We start from the raw sequence: 22123 nt of genomic DNA on the forward strand, positions 1-22123 counted from the left end.
GCGTGCAGCAGTATAATTTGAAACACAATGCAATCAGGATCTCACCAATCTTCAGCCTTTATTTACTCTCTGTCAATAAAGGTGGACCTAAATATAGAACGAAAAGAAAGACTTGGATTTATATAGCGCCTTTCACAACCACCGACGTCTCAAAGCGCTTTACAGCCAATGAAATTCTTTTGGAGTGTAATCACTGTTGTAATGTGGGAAACGCAGCAGCCAATTTGTGCATAGCAAGCTCCCACAAACAGCAATGTGATAATGTCCAGATACTCTGTTTATGTTATGTTGATTGATGGATAAATATTGGCCAGGGCATCAGAGATAACTCACCTGCTCTTCTCCAAAATAGTGCCGCGGGATCTTTTATGTCCACTTGAGAGAGCAGATGGGGCCTCGGTTTAACGTCTCATCTGAAAGACGGCACCTCTGACAGTGCAGTACTCTCTCTGCACTGCACTGGAGTGTCAGCCTAGATAGACAGAGTTCTAGGTTAAAGTATTGGCCACAGCTACTAATATGCTGCAGTGGCCCCCAACTGATGAATGTTCAGGTGGGTTTTTACTGCTAGCTCTTTCAGTAACTCACAATTGCCCTTTGCAATAAATCTGAAGCCGCTTTAGAAATGGTAAGGTCCCCAAGCTTATTCACCATGTCTGTCCCTCTGAACAGTTCCCAACCCAATCTCTTCTGACATTCCAGCATAGTTCCCTGCTGTACACAATGGAGGGTGCTGCTGTATTCTTCCAAACTGTTCGTAGACCAGTAGCCTGCTGTATACATAGAGGATGCATACCCAAAACATTCTAACCTTTCTTTGTTCCTAAATCTTACATTTTTCTTTTCTCTTCCTAGCAAATGTGAGAGAAACCCATGTCCGATGGACAGCAAGATGTGTGCAAATGCTGCGTACTCCATTACCTTTCATTACCTAACCCTAACCTCGAACCTACGAACCCCCAGGGCCCTGTTCCGGATGACGAGCAGCCGATTCACGGGCGACACCATGCGCTTCAGCATCGTAGGGGGCGTTGGGCAGAACCATTTCTCTGTCCAGCGCTCAGACAGGCAGACAGGGGAGCTGGTGCTGGTAAACCCTATCCAAGGCCCCGCAACCTTGGAGGTGGAGATGGAGATGACGGAACTCTCTGGAAAAACGGTCCTGACCAAGCATGTCTCCAAGGTCACCATCATCGTCTCACGGTACAACTTCTAGGCGATGCTCGTCTCCTCTTCTGTTTTTGATAAAAGTGAGCCAAGTTAAATTGTGCGTATAACCAATAGAGAGTTAAAGTGCTAAAATAAAGTATTAGGAAGAATATCAAGCTACACAATAACGAATATATGTGCTGCTGCCTCGTCAGAAGGAAAGGAGAATCGCTGAGGTACAAGGCTGAAGAGCTGCATAATGAAGAGAGAGAGTCTCAGAGTTGTAATGATATGTCAATGGAGGGGAACCAACAATCTATTAAGGACCTTGTATGTACTGAGAAGGGCGGATTCTTCACTGCGAAGTTCACAAAGACCCCCAACTCTCACCTCGCCCTTAATTGCCGTTAGTCTTGTACGGTGTTATTTTTAAAATGAGTCACGTTAGCCAACGGTGTAACGTTTGAAGTTATAACAGCAGCAGTACGAAACGAGTTTCCATCCCCTCCCCTCCCCTCCCCTCCCTCACCATGAGGAGGTGTGGGGGTGGGGGAGGGGCAACAAAATAACTTCACCTCCAGTTTTTGGCAGTGTCACAGCTACGTTATTATATAGGAAGGATGGTAGATGCCAAAGCATGCTGTGAGATTTTTCTACCACCTGTATGTTCCCCCCCACCTCCTCTTTCCAGCAGAGCTGCTCAAAAAGACACGGGTTTCAATGTCCAGAGGAGGAATGTGACCGATCATGAACCATCAGTGTTTGAGAGCTTGATTTCACTAGCTCAGCTTGGGTCTATTTTGTGAATAATGCCTTCTTACCCACAGGTAAGCTTGTCATATACTCATGTCTAGTGTCATAATCCAGTCTGGCGATTGGGATGGACATTCAGTCATGAGGTAGCTACAGCAATAAGATGCAGTTGTGATATTAGGTCAATAATAATTATTCTTTTAGTGGATTACATTTTAGGATTTATTACTTAAAAACATTTTATAGCTTTCTGGCATCATTTAAATGCCCCCCGCCCTCCCACACTCAAACCTGTGTCAATGTATCATACAGTAATCTTGCTTCACAAGAATCCAGCCATACAGGTGTATTTTGACAGTGAGTGATTAGAACTACAAGTTGTGCCAAATGTATGCATGCCTGGGTAAAATGTTTTGCATACTATCTAGCCATACTATTGTACTGCTGAAGTACTTTTATATTTGAATTTGTGTGCATTAAGAAAATTGCACAGCTGGTGGGTGCTTAATCTTTATTATCTCTGTCATCAGTGGATGGGAAGGACCTGCTTCCCTTGGCAGAAGTGTCAACAACCAGGGGCATAGATTTAAAGTAATTGGGGGGGTGGGGGGGGGGTGGTTTAGAGGAGATTTGAGGGGAAATGTCTTCATCCAGAGGGTGGTGGGAGTCTGGAACTCATTGCCTGAAAGGTTGGTAAAGGCAGGAACCCTCACCACATTTAAAAATACTTGGATGTGCTCTTAAAGTGCCATAACCTATAGGGCTATGGACCAAGAGCTGGAAAGTGGGATTAGGCTGGATAGCTCTTGGTTGGCTGCACGGACACGATGGGCTGAAATGGCCTCCTTCCGTGCTGTAAATTTCGATGATTCTGTGACCTCTATTCTCATCGCAGCTGTTATCTTTGCTCCATCATCCTCTGCACCTCTGTCATTGCTGCTGTCTCCAACTCTGTCACCTCCATCATTATCTTCATCTCCAAAATTCCAGCTGCAGCATCAACATCAATATCATCCCATTATCATTTACATCTCATTAACATAGCACATTCATTAACATCATCATGATCATGATCACTACCGTTCCATCGTCATCACTACCATCCCATCACCATCACTACCATCCTATAAAAAGATTTGCATTTATATAGCGCCTTTGGCGACCACCAGATTTCTCAAAGTGCTTTGCAGCTAATGAAGTACTTTCTTGAAGTGTAGTCACTGTTATAATATGGAAAATGCGGCATACAAATTCAGCACAGCAAGCTCCCACAAACAGCAATGTGATGATGACCAAATAATCTTTTTTTGTTATGTTGATTGAGGGATAAATATTGGCCATACACTGGGGATAACTCCCACGCTCCTCTTTGAAATAGTGCCATGGGTTCTTTTATGTCCACTTGAGAGAGCAGACGTGGCCTCGGTTTAATATCTCAACTGAAATACGGCACCTCCGACAGTGCAGCACTTCCTCGGTACTCATTCAGTACTGCATTGGGAGTGTCAGCCTAGATTTATGTGCTCAAGTCCCTGGAGAAGGACATGAACCCAAAAACTTCTGACATCACTACCATCTCATCGCCATCACTACCATCCCACCTCCATCGCTACCGTCCCACCTCCATCGCTACCATCTCATCTCCATCATTACCATCTCATCGCCATCACTACCATATCTCCATCACTACCATCCCATCATCTCCATCGCTATCATCCCATCTCCATCATTACCATTCCATCGCCATCACTACCATCCCATCTCCACCGTTAACCATCCCATCTCTATCGTTACCATCGCATCTCCATCACTACCATCCCATCTCCATCACTACCATCCCATCTCCATCACTACCATCCCATAATCACTACCATCCCATCATCATTTCCTTCACGTCCAATTGAGAGAGCAGACATGGCCTCAGTTTAACATCTCATCTGAAATGCAGCACTTCCAACAGTGCAGCACTTCCTCGGTACTCCTTCAGTACTGCATTGGGAGTGTCAGCCTAGATTTATGTGCTCAAGTCCCTGGAGAAGGACATGAACCCACAAACTTCTGACATCACTACCATCTCATCGCCATCACTACCATCCTACGTCCATCATTACCATCCCATCATCTCCATCACTACCATCTCATCTCCATCGCTACCGTCCCATCTCTATCGCTACCGTCCCATCTCCATCACTACCATCCCATCATTGTCTCCATTGCTACCATCCCATCTCCATTGCTACCATCCCATCATTGTTTCCATCGCTACCATCCCATCTCCATCACTACCATCCCATCATTGTCTCCATCACTACCATCCCATCTCCATCGCTACCATCCCATCTCCATTGCTACCATCCCATCATTGTCTCCATCACTACCATCCCATCTCCATCACTACCATCCCATCTCCATCACTATCATCCCACCTCCATCACTACCATCCCATTTCATCACTATCATCCCACCTCCATCACTATCATCCCACCTCCATCACTACCATCCCACCTCCATCACTACCATCCCACCTCCATCGCTACCATCCCATTTCATCACTATCATCCCACCTCCATCACTACCATCCCATCTCCATCACTACCATCCCATCTCCATCACTACCATCCCATCTCCATCACTACCATCCCATCTCCATCGCTACCATCCCATCTCCATCACTACCATCCCATCTCCATCACTACCATCCCATCTCCATCACAACCATCCCACCTCCATCACTACCATCCCACCTCCATCACTACCATCCCATCTCCATCACTACCATCCCATCTCCATCACTACCATCCCATCTCCATCACTACCATCCCATCTCCATCGCTACCATCCCATCATCATCATATCACCATTATCACCACTACCATCTGAATCATTAGCAGCTGATTACTATCAGTACCATGTTATGCTATCATTCCCTATTATCATTATTATCATATTTACTTTTTCAGCAATATTTCATTAATTACCATTATAATCATTTCCATATCATCAATGTCATCATGACCATCCCATTATGATTATCATCACGACCATCGCTTCACCATGAACATTATCATCTTTAGCAACCCCCTCTTTAGCATAATCACGGCCATCCCATTATGATCATTATCTCATTCTCATTATAATTATTACCATCTCAGAATTCTCAGTACTATCTTTTTGTTATCATTGTCAAGATCATGTCACTATTTGTAACATTATCATCACTATCATCATATTATCATTTGCTGCTATATACACCAGTAAAGTAGCACAGTGGAGAGACTGAAGCCCCTCAGAAAGTTTGTGGTTCACAATGCTTCTCTTGCTTTGATAATCAATTGCTTACTCAAAGGTCAGGAATTAAAATATTAATTTTTAACTCTTGTGCGGATGAGGTGTGAACCTTATCTTCCAGCCATCTGATAGTCAAAATGAGCTGGTGCAATTGTGCAGGGCGTGGGGTTTTATATGGCCTGGGAGTGTGACATTTTCCTGTGTCTGTTCAATGTGATTTCCTTATAACCTATCAAACTAGGCTAACCCAATATGTGTAGCATGTAAATCACGTGGGTAATCTAGGTATTCCATGTCATCATTATCATTTCAACAGTGTCATCTTCATCATCAATGTCTGCATTCCATTCCACCATCCTCATCTTGATCACCTCTATCATATTCTCCATCTTCATCATCACCTCCATCTCATCATTATGTATATCTCATCATCTTCATATCATCCCTCCATCCCATCTCCTTCTCATCCCTCCATCCCATCCCCATCTTCATACCATCATTTTCATCTCAAAATATCACCATGATGTCACCATCGCCGCTATCTCCATTCCATCATTTTGATCCGATCAGCATCTTTATTCCATCACCATCTCCATCTTCGCCACATCATGAAGCCTATCTCACCACCACCATTTTAACACCATCATCTCTATCCCATCAATTTAGTTCCCATCCTATTATCTCTGTCTCATAATTTATTCTGTCAAAATTTCTACCCCATCATCTCCATCTCCATCTCATCATCATCATCATTAGCTCTATCCTATCATCATCATCTGTGCCTCTATTTCATCATGATTTCTACTTCCATTTATTTTACCTGTCTCTGCTATCTCTATCTCAAACATGTATAACATCATCTTCGTCATTCCTATTTCTTCTCTACACATACATATTCTCCGTCACCATCACCATTTGCATTATTAGGAAGCTATAAGTTGAAGTGCCTCCTGCTGTTTTTACCATAAATTTCCATGAGGGGTTTCCCCAATTTTCCACTGTAACTTCAGCAGAAGATCCGAGGAAAGGTCTTAACAGCTCTTACTCCTGGGTTTCCATGAAGTTATAGCAAATGACCAGGAGAATCTACACAGAAACTCTGCCCACTATCTCTCTTAAAGCTCACAATGTCTTAAATGCAGCACTAGAAAGTGTAAAATTTAAATGTAACCCTTTAAATCGCTACAGTACATAAACTTATTTTTACTGTTTAGTTTGGATTCTTCTGTTAAATAATGGGGCAATACACGCAGGAAAAGAATGACATTAAGCACTAAAAAATAGTATGTGGTGGCTTTATGGAAGTCTGGTATTTGGCCGTCATATTGGCACAGCACGTTGAAGGATCATGGGATGCAAGCTCCTGGTCTTTGCCATGATTCTGTTGTCTACTGGTCAGTGGAGGACAGGCACCTTCCCTCAAGGGAGGAGGACAAATTGATAAGTGAGAACACTAAGCTTCTCTGGTGTGACAACTCTGAGCAAAGTTACTGTCGTCTCAGGAACAGGTCATTCACTCCACCTTAAGAACATGGTCCATTAAAAATGGGAAGGGAGAGATACTTAAAAGGCTGAGACAGTGCCTGAAACTCTCTTCCAAAAATTCTTTTGCTTCACTCTTTTTCTTGTATGAACTATTTCACTGGGTGTCATGAATTGAGAAGGTAATGTGATTTAGACTCGGGCATCCTCAGTAGATGGTCCATTGAGAGCAGAAGAAGCAACATAGCTTTTATATTGAAATTGAAGACTTTTGAATACAGCTATTTTTATAAGCAATATATTTCTTATGAGTTTTTTGCTGTTATGTAGGTCAATGATTTACCTTAATGGATTGTACACAGTAAATGTAAACCATATTGTTTGAACCATTAAACTATCAAATCATTGGAAATGGAGTCCAGGCGAATCTGTTTCAGGGCATGCGTTCCATGATGGTCCGAGCTATAGACTATTTAAATGACTTTCTGCTTCATTAGTTGTCAATGTGGCTCAGTGGGTAGCACTCTTGCCTCTGAGTCAGAAGGTCATGGGTTCAAGTCCCACTACAGAAACTTGAGGGCAGTGTCATGTATTCAACTATCATTGTAACCCATGTATAAGCTGACCTAAGTTGTACACCTTGAGAACATTGACCACAAGGGGGTGAACTTGTGGGAGACACTCCTAACCTGGACTTTCAGGTATAAAAGGGGAAGCTCCACCCACCTTCATCACTTGAGGTCTTGGTAATAAAGCTAACTGGTCACAAAGTGACCTTCTCTCAAGTATGGGCCTCGTGTGGATTTATACTGTATAGTAAGGACATATCAGGCAGCATCTAGGCTGACACCCCAGTGCAGTCCTGAGAGAGTGCTGTAATGCTGGAGGTGCTGTTCTTTCGGATGAGATGTTAAACTAAGGCCCCATCTGCCCTCTTGCGTGGATGTAAAAGATCCCATGGTACTATTTCGCAGGAGAGCTCAACTGGCTAACAGCACTGAAGCAAGTCATCTGTTCATTTATCTCATTGCTGTTTGTGGGACATTGCTCTGCACAAATTGGCTGCCATGTTTCATACATTACAGATTGATTACACTTGAAAAGTAAATCATTGGCTGTAAATCGCTTTGAGACGTCGTGAAAATCGGTATATAAATGTAAGTTCTTTATTATTTATCCTTCAACCAATAGCAGATTTTCTGGTTATAAATCTAATTGCTGTTTGAGAAGCATTCCTTCTAGAACTCTCATGATGTATGCTCGAACATTAAAAAGAATGTTCACCAGTTAAAATTAAATTAGTCCCCAGTTACCAAGTTATGAATTCAACAACTATCGTTCAAATGGGCGACTTGTTTCTACCATACAGAGATTCTTAAAGTAACAACAAATGTTTACTCAACCTCCCCTCACACACCGCGGTCAGTAATTGCTCAAGGCGCCCATTCAGCTTCCCACGATCATTCTGCTTGGCTTCCTACATCCCTCCACAGCATAGAACTTGCATTTATAAGAGCGTCATTAAGGTGGAATAAGTATCCCAAGGTGCTTCAGAGAAGGAAAAACTGAGCCAAAGACAGAGCAGCATTAGTAAGGGTGACCAAATTCTTGATGGAAGAGATGATTCTGAAAAGATGAGGGGAGGTAGAGAGGCGGCGAGTTTGAGAGTGGGCATTTAAAAGCATGAGACCTAAGTTTCCCTATGCCCTCCTAAACTTCCCCTGATTGCTGACTGCAGTGCCCGTCTGTGATCTGTCTGCTTATCAATCACAACTGTCTACCCACATCACTAGAAACAGATTATCTGGTTGGGTTTGCTGTTTGTGGGACCTTGCTGTGTGCAAATTAACTGCTACATTACAACAGTGACTACATTGAAGCACTTTGGGATGACCTGAGGTCGTGAAAAGTGTGATATAAATAGAAGTCTTTCTTTCTCTCTCTCCTTTCTCTCTCTCCTTTCTTTCTTTTTCTTTCTTTCTCTTTCTTTCTCACTTTTTCTCTCTCTCTTTCTCTCTCTCTCTCTCTTTCTTTCACTCTCTCTTTCTCTTCTTTTTCTTTTTCTTTCTCTCTTTCTTCTTTCTCTTTTTTTCTCATTCATTATGATACCCACAAGAGTATCAGATACTCTTTTTTAAGAAGCTGGACTAATCTGCACAGTCTGTAGCTAGCAGCACGAGAACATCCCACAAAACTAGAGTTTGTTCAACTTGGCCTCACTGAGAAGCTTAGGGGTTCCTTATAACAGCCTCTGTATCTCACTTGTAAAATGAGTACCCTCCCTCTTGTGTATTATTACATTTTGATGTATGAAATAAAGAAAATATGTTATTATGTCTGAGATTGCTGGCCCCTTCATTTTGCCCCCCAAAATTGAGTTGTACTTGCCATTTGAAATGTTAAAGACAGAGCTACAACCACAAAAATACATGAACTCATCGTTCATCTGATTACTGTTAGTGGGATCTTGCTGTGCATGGTAACTGTACTTCAAAATAATCAGTTGAAGCGCTTGAGAATGAGAACTGGGAGAATGATGAAAGGTTAGGGCTGCATTTTGGCATTTTTTCCCCATGAGTTTAGAAGGTTGAGGGAGGATCTGATCGAGATGTTTAAAATGTTCAAAGGGTTTGATAGGTTAGATAGAGAAACTATTTCCTCTGGTAGAGGAATCAAGAATAAGGGGAATAATCTTAAAATTAGAGCTAGGCTGTTCCGGGGTGATGTCAGGAAGCACTTTTTCACACAAAGGGAAGTGGAAATCTGGAACTCTCTCCCCAAAAAGGCTGTGGATGCTGGGGGTCAATCGGAGCTTTCAAAACTGAGATAGAGTTTTGTTGGGTGAAGGTATCAAGGGATATGGAGCAAAGGTGGATTATTGGAGCTGAGGTACAGATCAGTCATGATCTAAGTGAAGGAGGTTTAAGAGGCTGAATGGCCATCTCCTGTTCCTAGGAGATGTTTCTGAGAGATGTGGTAAGGTGCCATATGAATGTAAGCTCTTTTATTATTTTCTGACTCATTCTAAAATCCACCAGGCACTGGCACGGAGGTACACTTCAGTCCATGGGGAAGAACTCCGATACTTTCATTCCGTTAGAGGTTTTCCAGATGGCCGTTTGATATCCTTTCATATTGCTTTGAATTTACAGTTCCGTTCCAATTGAAATGTAGCTGGTCTCTTTGCGGTTGCTAATGCATTGACAATCTGCTACATACATTTCATTATCTCCCAGTTTTAAAAAAACACAACAAGCCAGTCTTTAGCTCATTGATGCATTTTTATTTTTTGTAGGCCTGCTTATTTTCTGTAACAGACATTAGGGTACAATATCAAAAATACAAACATACACAATTGACGGGCTGGTAAAGACCAGCTTCTCCATCAAGCCTGCCCCACACTCACGATGGCCAGAGCATCATGACTAGACATGTCTCTCTGGGAAAAGAACTGCCAAATATCTAGTCTATTCTTACTTTTTGCATAGTTTAAACTCATGTCCCCTGTTCCTCCCAATTTGTTAAACTGGAACAATCTACCAATAGGTACACTATCCAGCCCTTCAATTATTGTATAGATTTCTATCAGGTCACCTCTAAGTCTACACTGCTCCACAATAAATAGACCGAGGTCCTTGGGCCAATCTAAGTAGCTGAGGTTCTTTAAGCTTAGAATCAATCTTGGAGTTCTCCTCTGGACCTATTCCAAGGCCACTATATTACCCATCATGTGGTGGGCCCAAAGCTGGGCACAGTCCTCCAGATGCGGTCTAACCAATGACCTGTATATTGACCTGTATAAGGAGCATGGTTAACTATTTATGAGACTAAAAGGGACTTAAGGAGGATACCGATTAGATTTGGAAGATTCAATTTAATATAGAGGAATGTGAGTTGATACATTTTGGGTGATGAGAGGATATATAGACTAAATGGTAAAAGTTTGAAGTAAAGGAGCAGAGGGATTTAGGGATTCAGATACACAAAGTGGGAGGACAAGTTGATAAATCTGTAAAAAAAAAAGAAAGTGAATGGGATCTTAGCTTTTATAAATAGAGACACAAAATACAAAAGCAAATAGATAATGCTAAACCTTATACCGTTCCGTCATTGTCGCTGGGTAAAAGTCCTGGAACTCCCAACCTAACAGCACTGTGGGAGTAACTTCACCACACGGACTGCAGCAGTTCAAGAAGAAGGTCCATCAAGGTAACTAGGGATGGGCAATAAATGCCAGCCTTGCCAGCTGTAAGGGGTTTTCTCAGGGAGTGTTGTTGTGCCTTGGGTGTCTCTCTCTGGGCTTCTGCCCTCACAGCTTATGCCTGGCCTGTGAGGTACCCTGAATGCTGCAAGAGCACCCCGGAGAGACTGTGTCCACAGCTTATGAAGGAGGGTTTTGAGACTCGTGCATCCCCACAGCTTATGCCTAGCCTGTGGGGCACCTGTGAGTGTCAAACACTCCTAACCCTTTTCTTCCCTAGCCTGTGACACACAGTTGAGCGTTTTCGAGGCGCTCCTAGCTTCCCTTACAATGTTCTGACATAAGACTCACGATCAGGAGATGTAATACAATAGAACTGAGACAAGGTGATTCCAAGGGGAACTTTAGGCTTCCAATTTATTTGACAAGTGTATCTCAACAAACAGCAATACACCAACAAAACAATCCCCCTAAATCCCACTAAACGGACACAACGAAAATTTTTACACAAGTTTAGCAGTACAATGCCCAACCTCCCATCTTTCCTGGCCTAACTGAGTTGGGAGTTCTGGGGACCAGAGGTTATACTCACTACTGTGCCTTTTGCAGTCTGGTGGTTTGTTTCTTCTATCTTCGGTGTCTTCGGACACTGGTTTTCCTTCAGTGTCGAGAGTCTTGTTGGTTGTTGGATGACGAGGTCAGGGAACCACCCACACTACGTCAGAAACCCCTTTTTATAGCCAGATTATCCAGTCCGCTTCTCCTGCTGAAATCGATTCTTCCCATTGGTGGGCTTTGTGATTTTGAAAAATGCAGCAGTTTTAGATTATTGCGGGTTTTTTCCACTGATGTTAACCTACTCAAGGTTTGAATGGGTGTTGATTGCGTTGGCCCACTGTAGCCATTGTGTAGGCCATTGGGTTGTTTTGGGTTCCCTGGTTTCTAAAGGTCTGCATAATTTTCCTTCAATTCAGTTTTTTTAACCTACTCAAGGTTTGAGTAGGTGTTAATTGGGTTGGCCTCCTGTAGCCATTGTGTAGGTCCTTGGTTTGTTTTGGGTTCCCTAGTTTTCTGAAGATCTGCATCATTTCCTTCCATAGTGTAAACACGGGGAAGACAATAGTCCGATAATGGCTGTGAGTCAGTCCCACAGTTTTCGAGCAAGTGCTCTCCCATTGGCTTGAAAGCCCCATGCTTCGGCTGACTCTGTCTCACCATTGGCCCTCCGGTGTCCTCCCCCGTCCAATCACTGCTCTGCCAAGGTCAAACCGTCTCGGTTTCAATTCACAGCACAGACGGATCCCACAGCCCTTTTCCTTCTGGGTAAAATGAGGGGGTTTTCGTCCTCCCCTACACAGCGACACCCACATTCTGAGATCGGATGAAAGAAGATGCAATCCAGGGGCACAGAAACTACTACGCTGTCTATACATTATAAAAACTTGTGTTTCTAGGGCACCTTTAATGTAGTAAAACATCACACGACGTTTCACAGGAGCATTATCAGACAAAATGTGACACTGAAAAAAGGATACATCAGAACAGGTGACTGATGTATAGACTTTGCCATGTTATTAAAATAAACTACTCTCCTCTCGATCAAAATCTCAAGGTCTCTTTTGTAATTTATGATATTGTTTGAACCCTTCGATTAGATTCCAGCCTGTAATCACTCCCGGGTATCTAATATTCAATAAATAAACTGTCTGAACCCCTCAATTATAGTCCAGCCTGGAACTCGCACACCATTATTTTGTTAAATATATGCATATTTATGCAAAAGCACCTTTTTTGAGTCCAATTTTGATTGATGTAACTGAATCAAGAGCTGCGGAGAGTTCCATAGAAAAATATTTTTCAGCTTAGTTGTTGTTGGAATTCTAATTTTCATGCCAAGGGTTTAAATATTCAACAGGAACTGCAGAGGGATCTGGACAGTTTGTAAGTGCCTGAAGCCAGGACAGGAACAAACGAAAGTAGTAATCAGATTTCCTGAACGGAAATAACTTCAAAACTAACTTATGCAAAAAAAAGAAGTTAAGTTGTGTTTTCGAAGTATTTGCTCTTAAACCTTTGGCCTGCTTACTGTTTTCTGCAGTGTAAAAGTTTACTGTTTAATTCACCGTTGAACAGAGGTAGCTCTGAGTGAGTCTGGCGTTTGTGAATACCACAAAACCCTGAAGCTAGATGCACATAACTGTGCCATTGAGAAGAGCTGGCACAGACTGGCGTGACCAAATGCTGCAAAAACGTTAGTTATGTTCAGCGGCAGCATCAAAGTAAAAGCCCTACCTCAGATCTCCTCAATTCTGCCTTTCCCTTAAATTACCAGGGTAATTATGGCTGGGATATTTTTAACTGTTTCCAACATCATTTGGACACTTTGAACATAGGAAGATAGACCATTCAGCCACTCGAGCCTGTTCCACCATTCAATCAGATCATGACTGATCTGTATCTTAACTCCATCTACCTGCCTTGGTACCGTAACCCCTAATACTCGTACCCAACAAAATATATCAATATCGGTTTTGAAAATTTCAATTGACCCTCCAGCCTCACAGCTTTTTGGGGGAGAAAGTTCCAGATTTCCACCAACCTTTGTGTGAAGAAATATTTCCTGATTTCGGCCGAGCTCTAATTTTAAGGTTAAACCCCTTGTTCTTGATTCCCCCACCAGAAGAAATAGTTTCTCTGTATCTACCCTATCAAATCCTTTTAAGATTTTAAACACCTCCCGATCGGATTGCCCCTCAATCTTATAAATGCAAGAAAATAACAGCCAAAATGTAACCTGTGCTCATAAACCCTTTTTAGCGCCGTATTGTATTTGTGATATGGGCTGCTAGCATGCGCCATTTGTTTTCACCCTCCCGCTCCTCGAGGTGGCACTTTACAGTACAGCGCAGCTCGTCGTTGGTTGTCGGGTAATTCGCCTGACTGGCCCATTCTTCGCCTGTGGAACCTGGGTGGCGAGAGCTGGCGGATTGTTCGATCGCTGGAGGCGGGCGTGGCCCGAGTCAATTTCATCCCCTGCTGCCATCCGGGCGGTCAGCCTACAGCAGGCATCATTGGATCGAGAGAAAAGACGGGAACCTCGTCTCAGTTTTTATCTCCCCACTCCCCTCCTTGGGCTGACGCATTGAGGCTGTTTACAACATTGCACCTCCCGACCACCTTCCCCACCTTGTGCAGGGGTGGAGCCTGAGCCCTTACAGTTGTGTGTACCAGGCTATGTGTCTACCCACTACAGTCTGTCTTTCACTGGATTCAATGCTTTCGGTCACTGTCCACCATGGTGGAACGAGGCAAGATCTGATAAAATATGCCTCTTATCTGAACCATTGCCACTGAAAGAGAAAAAAGAAGAACTTGCATTTGTATTGCGCCTTTCATGACCTTAGGACGTCCCAAAGCGCTTTATAGTAAATTAAGTACTTTTTGAAGTGTAGTCACTGTTGTAATGTAGGAAGCAGGGAAGCCAATTTGCGCACAGCAAGGTCCCACAAACAGCAATGTGATAATGACCTGTTGGTTGATAAATATTAGGCTTCGAATAGTGGCATGGAATCTTTTACACCCACCTGAGAGGGCTGAGGGTGCCCCGGTTTAACGTCTCATTCAAAAGACGGCACCGCCAAACAATGTCAACTGGAGCATCAACCTTGATTTTGTGCTCACAGATTCTGGAGTGGTGACTTGAACTCATGACCTTTTGACTCAGAGGCGAGAGTGCTACCCACTGTGCCATGGCCGACGCCCATATGAAAGCTCATTGGAGCTATTCAAGTCAACACTGACTGCTACTGAGCATGAATCACTCAGTTGTATAATGGGAGAGGTTGTAAAGGAACATAAATGGAATCGAGGCAGAAACACTGACCAGCTTTCAATGAATTGGAATGGTTTTATCCTAGTTGGTTTATAAAATTCAAAGGTGTTTTCTTTGGAACTAAATCCACAGGACGGATGCCAGAGAAACAAAATATGCGCACGAACCATAATCTCTTTTTCAAAAAGCTGCCGATATTTGTAAAATGCAGCGAGTCCCACAAGATTGTAGGAAATGCATAAAACGACTTCAATGTGTGACGATCAAGGAGATCAAATTTGATTCTCAAGGACATGGGGCAGGCTGAAGAAGTTCTGCTGCTCCTAAAACGTGTTGGGAAAACCTGAGAAAGTTATTGCAAGGCTTTTCGAAATGGACATGCTTAGCAATAGTCCACCATGGGAGTGATGCACTGTGGGATGTTAAACCTGAGGCCCTATTTGCCCTCTCAGATGGATGTAAAAGATCCCACGGCAGTATTTTGAAGAATAGCACAGGAGTTAGAACATAAGGATATAAGAACATAAGAAATAGGAGCAGGAGTAGGCCATTTGGCCCCTTGAGCCGATTCTGCCATTCAATAAGATCGTGGCTGATCTTTTACCTCAACAGATCTTCTACCTTCCCCTGCAGTCAGAATCAGGGGAAGTCATAACGGGGAACAAAGAAATAGCAGACCAATTGAACAAGTACTTTGGTTCGGTATTCACTAAGGAGGACACAAACAACCTTCTGGGTATAAAAGGGGTCAGAGGGTCTAGTAAGGAGGAGGAACTGAGGGAAATCCTTATTAGTCGAGAAATTGTGTTGGGTAAATTGATAGGATTGAAGGCCGATAAATCCCCAGGGCCTGATGGACTGCATCCCAGAGTACTTAAGGAGGTGGCCTTGGAAAAGCGGATGCATTGACAGTCATTTTCCAACATTCCATAGACTCTGGATCAGTTCCTATTGAGTGGAGGGTAGCCAATGTAACCCCACTTTTTAAAAAAGGAGGGAGAGAGAAAACAGGGAATTATAGACCGGTCAGCCTGACATCAGTCGTGGGTAAAATGATGGAATCAATTATTAAGGATGTCATAGCAGCGCATTTGGAAAGAGGTAACATGATAGGTCCAAGTCAGCATGGATTTGTGAAAGGGAAATCATGCTTGTCAAATCTTCTGGAATTTTTTGAGGATGTTTCCAGTAGAGCGGACAAGGGAGAGCCAGTTGATGTGGTATATTTGGACTTTCAGAAGGCTTTCGACAAGGTCCCACACAAGAGATTAATGTACAAAGTTAAAGCACATGGGATTGGGGGTAGTGTGCTGACATGGATTGAGAACTGGTTGTCAGACAGGAAGCAAAGAGTAGGAGTAAATGGGTACTTTTCAGAATGGCAGGCAGTGACTAGTGGGGTACCGCAAGGTTCTGTGCTGGGGCCCCAGCTGTTTACATTGTACATTAATGATTTAGACGAGGGGATTAAATGTAGTATCTCCAAATTTGCAGATGACACTAAGTTGGGTGGCAGTGTGAGCTGCGAGGAGGATGCTATGAGGCTGCAGAGTGACTTGGATAGGTTAGGTGAGTGGGCAAATGCATGGCAGATGAAGTATAATGTGGATAAATGTGAGGTTATCCACTTTGGTGGTAAAAACAGAGAGACAGACTATTATCTGAATGGTGACAGATTAGGAAAAGGGGAGGTGCAACGAGACCTGGGTGTCATGGTACATCAGTCATTGAAGATTGGCATGCAAGTACAGCAGGCGGTTAAGAAAGCAAATGGCATGTTGGCCTTCATAGCAAGGGGATTTGAGTACAGGGGCAGGGAGGTGTTGCTACAGTTGTACAGGGCCTTGGTGAGGCCACACCTGGAGTATTGTGCACAGTTTTGGTCTCCTAACTTGAGGAAGGACATTCTTGCTATTGAGGGAGTGCAGCAAAGGTTCACCAGACTGATTCCCGGGATGGCGGGACTGACATATCAAGAAAGACTGGATCAACTGGGCTAGTATTCACTGGAGTTCAGAAGAATGAGAGGGGATCTCATAGAAACGTTTAAAATTCTGACGGGTTTAGACAGGTTAGATGCAGGAAGAATGTTCTCAATGTTGGGGAAGTCCAGAACCAAGGGTCACAGTCTAAGGATAAGGGGTAAGCCATTTAGGACCGAGATGAGGAGAAACGTCTTCACCCAGAGAGTGGTGAACCTGTTGAATTCTCTACCACAGAAAGTTGTTGAGGCCAATTCACTAAATATATTCAAAAAGGAGTTAGATGTCGTCCTTACTATGAGGGGGATCAAGGGGTATGGCGAGAAAGCAGGAATGGAGTACTGAAGTTGCATGTTCAGCCATGAACTCATTGAATGGCGGTGCAGGCTTGAAGGGCCGAATGGCCTACTCCTGCACCTATTTTCTATGTTTCTATGTTTCTATGTAACTCCACTTTCCTGCAGTGTCTCCATATCCCTTGATTCCCTTAATATCCAAAAATCTATCGATCTCTGTTGACTGAGCAGCCGTAGCCCTCTGGGGTAGAGAATTCCAAAGATTCACCACCCTCTGAGTGAAGAAGTTTCTCCTTATCTCAGTCCTAAATGGCCGACCCCTTATTCTGAGACTGTGACCTCTGGTTCTAGACTTCCCAGCCAAAGGAAACATCCTCCCTGTATCTACCCGGTCAAGCCCTGTAAGAATTTTGTATGTTTCAATGAAACCACATCTCATTCTTCTAAACTCTAGAGAATATAGGCCTAGTCTACTCAATCACTCCTCATAGGACAATCCCCCCATCCCAGGAATCAGTCGGATGAACCTTCGGTGCACTCCCTCAATGGCAAATATATCCTTCCTAAGGTAAGGAGACCAAAACTGTACACAATACTCCAGGTGCGGTCTCACCAGAGCCCTATATAATTGCAATAAGACATCTTTACTCTTGTACTCAAATCTTCTTGAAATAAAGGCCAACATATCATTTTCTTTCTTAAATGCTTTCTGTACCTGCATAGTAACTTTCAGTGATTCATGTATAAGGACACCCAGGTCCCTCTGAACACCAACATTTCCCAATCTCTCCACAATGTGTTTGCCAATAGTTATCCCTTAACCAGCATTGCTAAAATGGATTATCTGGTAATTTATCACGTTGCCGTTTGTGGGATATTGCTATGTGCAAATCTTTCTTCCCTTCTTTCCCTGGTGGCTGTGCAGATGCCAGTTCAGGTCTCGCACAATGTGGGGCACTAATCGAGCCACATAAGGAGATATTAGGGGAGCTGACCTAAAGCTTGGTCAAAGAGGTAGGTTTTAGGGAGCATTATAAAGGAAGAGAGAGGGAGAGAGGTGAAGAGCTTTAGTGAGGGAGATCTAGAGCTTAGGGCCGGTAATGGTAAAAGAGCGATGGTAAATCGGTGACGCGCAAGAGGCCAGAATTGGAAGAGTGCAGAGATCTCAGATGGTTCCATGGCTGGAGTGCTAACCAGAGCTTTATATAAGTGTAACATAACTTCAACCGCTTTATATTCCAGCCTCAACAAACCTTTACCCTGAAGCAGTTTACTCTAGTTAGAGCCCATTTAGAGTACTGCGTTTAGTTCTGGAAACCGCAGCTGAAGGAGGATACATTAGTCTTGGAGGGGGTGCAGCGCAGGTTCAACAGAGTTATACCGTGGCTGAAAGGGTTAAATTATGAGGCCAGGTTGCATAGACTAGGCTTGTTTTCCCTTGAATGTAGAAGATTAAGGAGTGAACTAATTGCAGTGTTCAATATGATTAAAGGATTTGATTGGGTGTCTCTGACTTTGCTCCCGTCACTGGCTGCCTCAACACCAGAAAATGGCGTAATCTCCTGGCACTAAAGTCCTTTGCCTTGACAAGCAAGAAGAGTCTGTTCAACAAGAGAAAATGGATTTGTGGGTGGATGTGATGGGAATGGGAGGGGAGGACCCTTAATGCTTCGGCCCCCAACTAAGAAGGTGGGGGTGGGGTGGGGGGGGGGGGCGGCTGAGGAGCCAAGCATTAGAAATTCAAAGAGAAAGCTCCCTATTGTTGGCGGTCGGGTTGGCAACTCATTGACGTTTCACAGACTAGTCTGGCCGACAAAAGGATGAGCTCTAGGAGACCCAGTTGTCACTTGTGCCCGTGGATCTACGCAATGAACCAAGAGCCCCTCCACTCAGTTCATCAGCGTGACAAAGGCCAATCCGCTGGCGCTGTGGAGGGGACAGAGAGGCCGACTCGGGGGGTGGGGGGGGGTGGCGTAAGGCAGGAGGTCATGTTGCCAAACCTGCTTTGTTCAGGGGACCATTGTCCGAGGAGACTCAGCCAGAGAGATTTGAGAGAGGGCGCATTCCACTGCAGATTCCGAAGCACTGCACAGGGGGATGTCATCGCCATGGTGACCAGAGAATATAGCTAGAAGCACAGGAGAAACTAGGCCAAGAAACAAAGGAACAACGCCACACACAGAAGACAGACAGGGATACAATATTCACCCTCAAATGACAGGGATCAGTCACTGCCTCAATAGATTCAACAGAGCAGCAGACAGGAGGCAGCATAAACAACAGGATACGTGGAACAGGGTAAACAGTGTGTGAGTCAGGGAAGCTGGATGTATTAGCACTGCGTTATAAAAGGAGACCTGTGTGTACTGAACAGTGCGATACACAGGGGTAGCTCTGTGTACTGAACAGTGTGTTACACAGTGAGCTGTGTGTATTGAACAGTGCGTTACACAGGGAGCTGTGTGTACTGAACAGTGTGTTACACAGGGGGAGCTGTGTGTACTGAAGAGTGTGTTACACAGGGAGCTGTGTGTACTGAACAGTGCGTTACACAGGGAGCTGTGTGTACTGAACAGTGTGCTACACAGGGAGCTGTGTGTACTGAACAGTGCGTTACACAGGGAGCTGTGTGTACTGAACAGTGTGCTACACAGGGAGCTGTGTGTACTGAACAGTGTGCTACACAGGGAGCTGTGTGTACTGAACAGTGCGTTACACAGGGAGCTGTGTGTACTGAACAGTGTGCTACACAGGGAGCTGTGTGTACTGAACAGTGTGTTATATAGGGAGCTGTGTGTACTGAATAGCGTGTTACACTGGGAGCTGTGTGTACTGAACACTGTGTTACACAGGGGGAGCTGTGTGTACTGAACAGTGTGTTACACAGGGAGCTGTGTGTACCGAACAGTGTGTTACACAGGGAGCTGTGTGTACTGAATAGCGTGTTACACAGGGAGAGCTGTGTGTACTGAACATTGTGTTACACAGGGGGAGCTGTGTGTACTGAAAGGTGTGTTACACAGGGAGCTGTGTGTACTGAATAGTGTGTTACACAGGGGGAGCTGTGTATACTGAACAGTGTGTTACACAGGGGGAGCTGTGTGTACTGAACAGTGTGTTACACAGGGAGCTGTGTGTACTGAACAGTGTGTTACACAGGGGGAGCTGTGTGTACTGAACAGTGTGTTACACAGGGAGCTGTGTGTACTGAATAGTGTGTTACACAGGGGGAACTGTGTGTACTGAACACTGTGTTACACAGGGAGAGCTGTGTGTAGTGAATAGTGTGTTACACAGGGTGATCTGTGTGTACTGAATAGTGTGTTACACAGGGAGCTGTGTGTACTGAACAGTGTGTTACACAGGGGGAGCTGTGTGTACTGAACAGTGTGTTACACAGGGAGCTGTGTGTACCGAACAGTGTGTTACACAGGGAGCTGTGTGTACTGAATAGCGTGTTACACAGGGAGAGCTGTGTGTACTGAACATTGTGTTACACAGGGGGAGCTGTGTGTACTGAAAGGTGTGTTACACAGGGAGCTGTGTGTACTGAATAGTGTGTTACACAGGGGGAGCTGTGTATACTGAACAGTGTGTTACACAGGGGGAGCTGTGTGTACTGAACAGTGTGTTACACAGGGGGAGCTGTGTGTACTGAACAGTGTGTTACACAGGGGGAGCTGTGTGTACTGAACAGTGTGTTACACAGGGGGAGCTGTGTGTACTGAATAGTGTGTTACACAGGGAGCTATGTGTACTGAACAGTGCGTTAGCTGTGTGTACTGAACAATGTGTTACACAGGGAGCTGTGTGTACTGAACAGTGTGATACACAGGGGGATCTGTGTGTACCGAATAGTGTGTTACACAGGGAGAGCTGTGTGTACTGAACAGTGTGATACACAGGGGGATCTGTGTGTACCGAATAGTGTGTTACACAGGGAGAGCTGTGTGTACTGAACATTGTGTTACACAGGGAGCTGTGTGTACTGAATAGTGTGTTGCACAGGGGGAGCTGTGTGTACTGAACAGTGTGTTACACTAGGAGCTGTGTGTACTGAATAGTGTGTTACACAGGGAGCTGTGTGTACTGAACAGTGTGTTACACAGGGAGCTGTGTGTACTGAACAGTGTGTTACACAGGGAGCTGTGTGTACTGAATAGTGTGTTACACAGGGAGCTGTGTGTATCGAACAATGTGCTACACAGGGGGATCTGTGTGCACAGAATAGTGTGTTACACAGGGAGAGCTGTGTGTACTGAACATTGTGTTACACAGGGAGCTGTGTGTACTGAATAGCATGTTACACAGGGAGCTGTGTGTACTGAACAGTGTGAAACACAACAACAACTTGCATTTATATAATGTCTTTAACATAACAAAACATCCTAAGGCATTTAAAAAAGCATTTGACCGAGTGTGGCATCACGGTCCCCGAGTAAAATTGAAGTCAATGTGAATCAAAGGAAAATTCTCCATTGGCTGGAGTTATACCTAGCACAAAGGAAGATGGTTGTGGTTGTTGGAGGTCAATCATTCCAGCCCCAGGACATCGCTGCAGGAGTTTTCCAAGGCAGTGGCCTACGCCCAACCATCTTTAGCTGCTTCATCAATAACCTTCCCTCCATCATAAGGTCAGAAGTGGGGATGTTCACTGAGGATTGCACAGTGTTCAGTTGCATTTGAAAATCCTCAGATAATGAAGAAATTCATGCCTGCATGCAGCAAGACCTGGACAACATTCAGGCTTGAGCTGATAAATGGCAAGTAACATCCGCGCCACAAAAGTGCCAGGCAATGAATATCTCTAACAAGAGAGAGTCCAACCACCTCCCGTTGACAGTGAATAGAATTACCATCAGCAAATCCCCCATCATCAACTTCCTGGGGGCACCATTGACCAGTGACTTAACTGGATCAGTTACATAAATACTGTGGCTAGAAGAGCAGGTCAGAAGCTGGGTATTCTGCAACAAGTCCCTCACCTGCTGACTCCCCAAAACCTTTCCACCATCGACAAGGCACAAGTCAGGGGTGTGCTGGAATACTCTCCACTTGCCTGGAAGAGTGCAGCTCCAACAACACTCAGAAAGCTTGACACCATTCAAGACAAAGCTTGGCACCAGGATGTAGCATTAGA

At 44.2% G+C, this 22123-nt stretch overlaps 1 protein-coding gene across 1 annotated transcript in view; it reads left to right on the plus strand.

The window, feature by feature from the left end:
- The window catches only part of LOC139262264 (fibulin-7-like), a 38706-nt gene extending 37490 nt beyond the window's left edge, over nt 1-1216 (plus strand). The window contains exon 8 of the mRNA XM_070877409.1: nt 856-1216. Coding sequence (XP_070733510.1) covers nt 856-1216 — 361 coding nt within the window. The remainder of the gene's footprint in view (nt 1-855) is intronic.
- The last annotated feature ends 20907 nt before the right edge of the window (nt 1217-22123 follow it).

The sequence above is a fragment of the Pristiophorus japonicus genome, chromosome 4, assembly GCF_044704955.1.
Source record: "Pristiophorus japonicus isolate sPriJap1 chromosome 4, sPriJap1.hap1, whole genome shotgun sequence".
Lineage (NCBI taxonomy): Eukaryota > Metazoa > Chordata > Chondrichthyes > Pristiophoridae > Pristiophorus > Pristiophorus japonicus.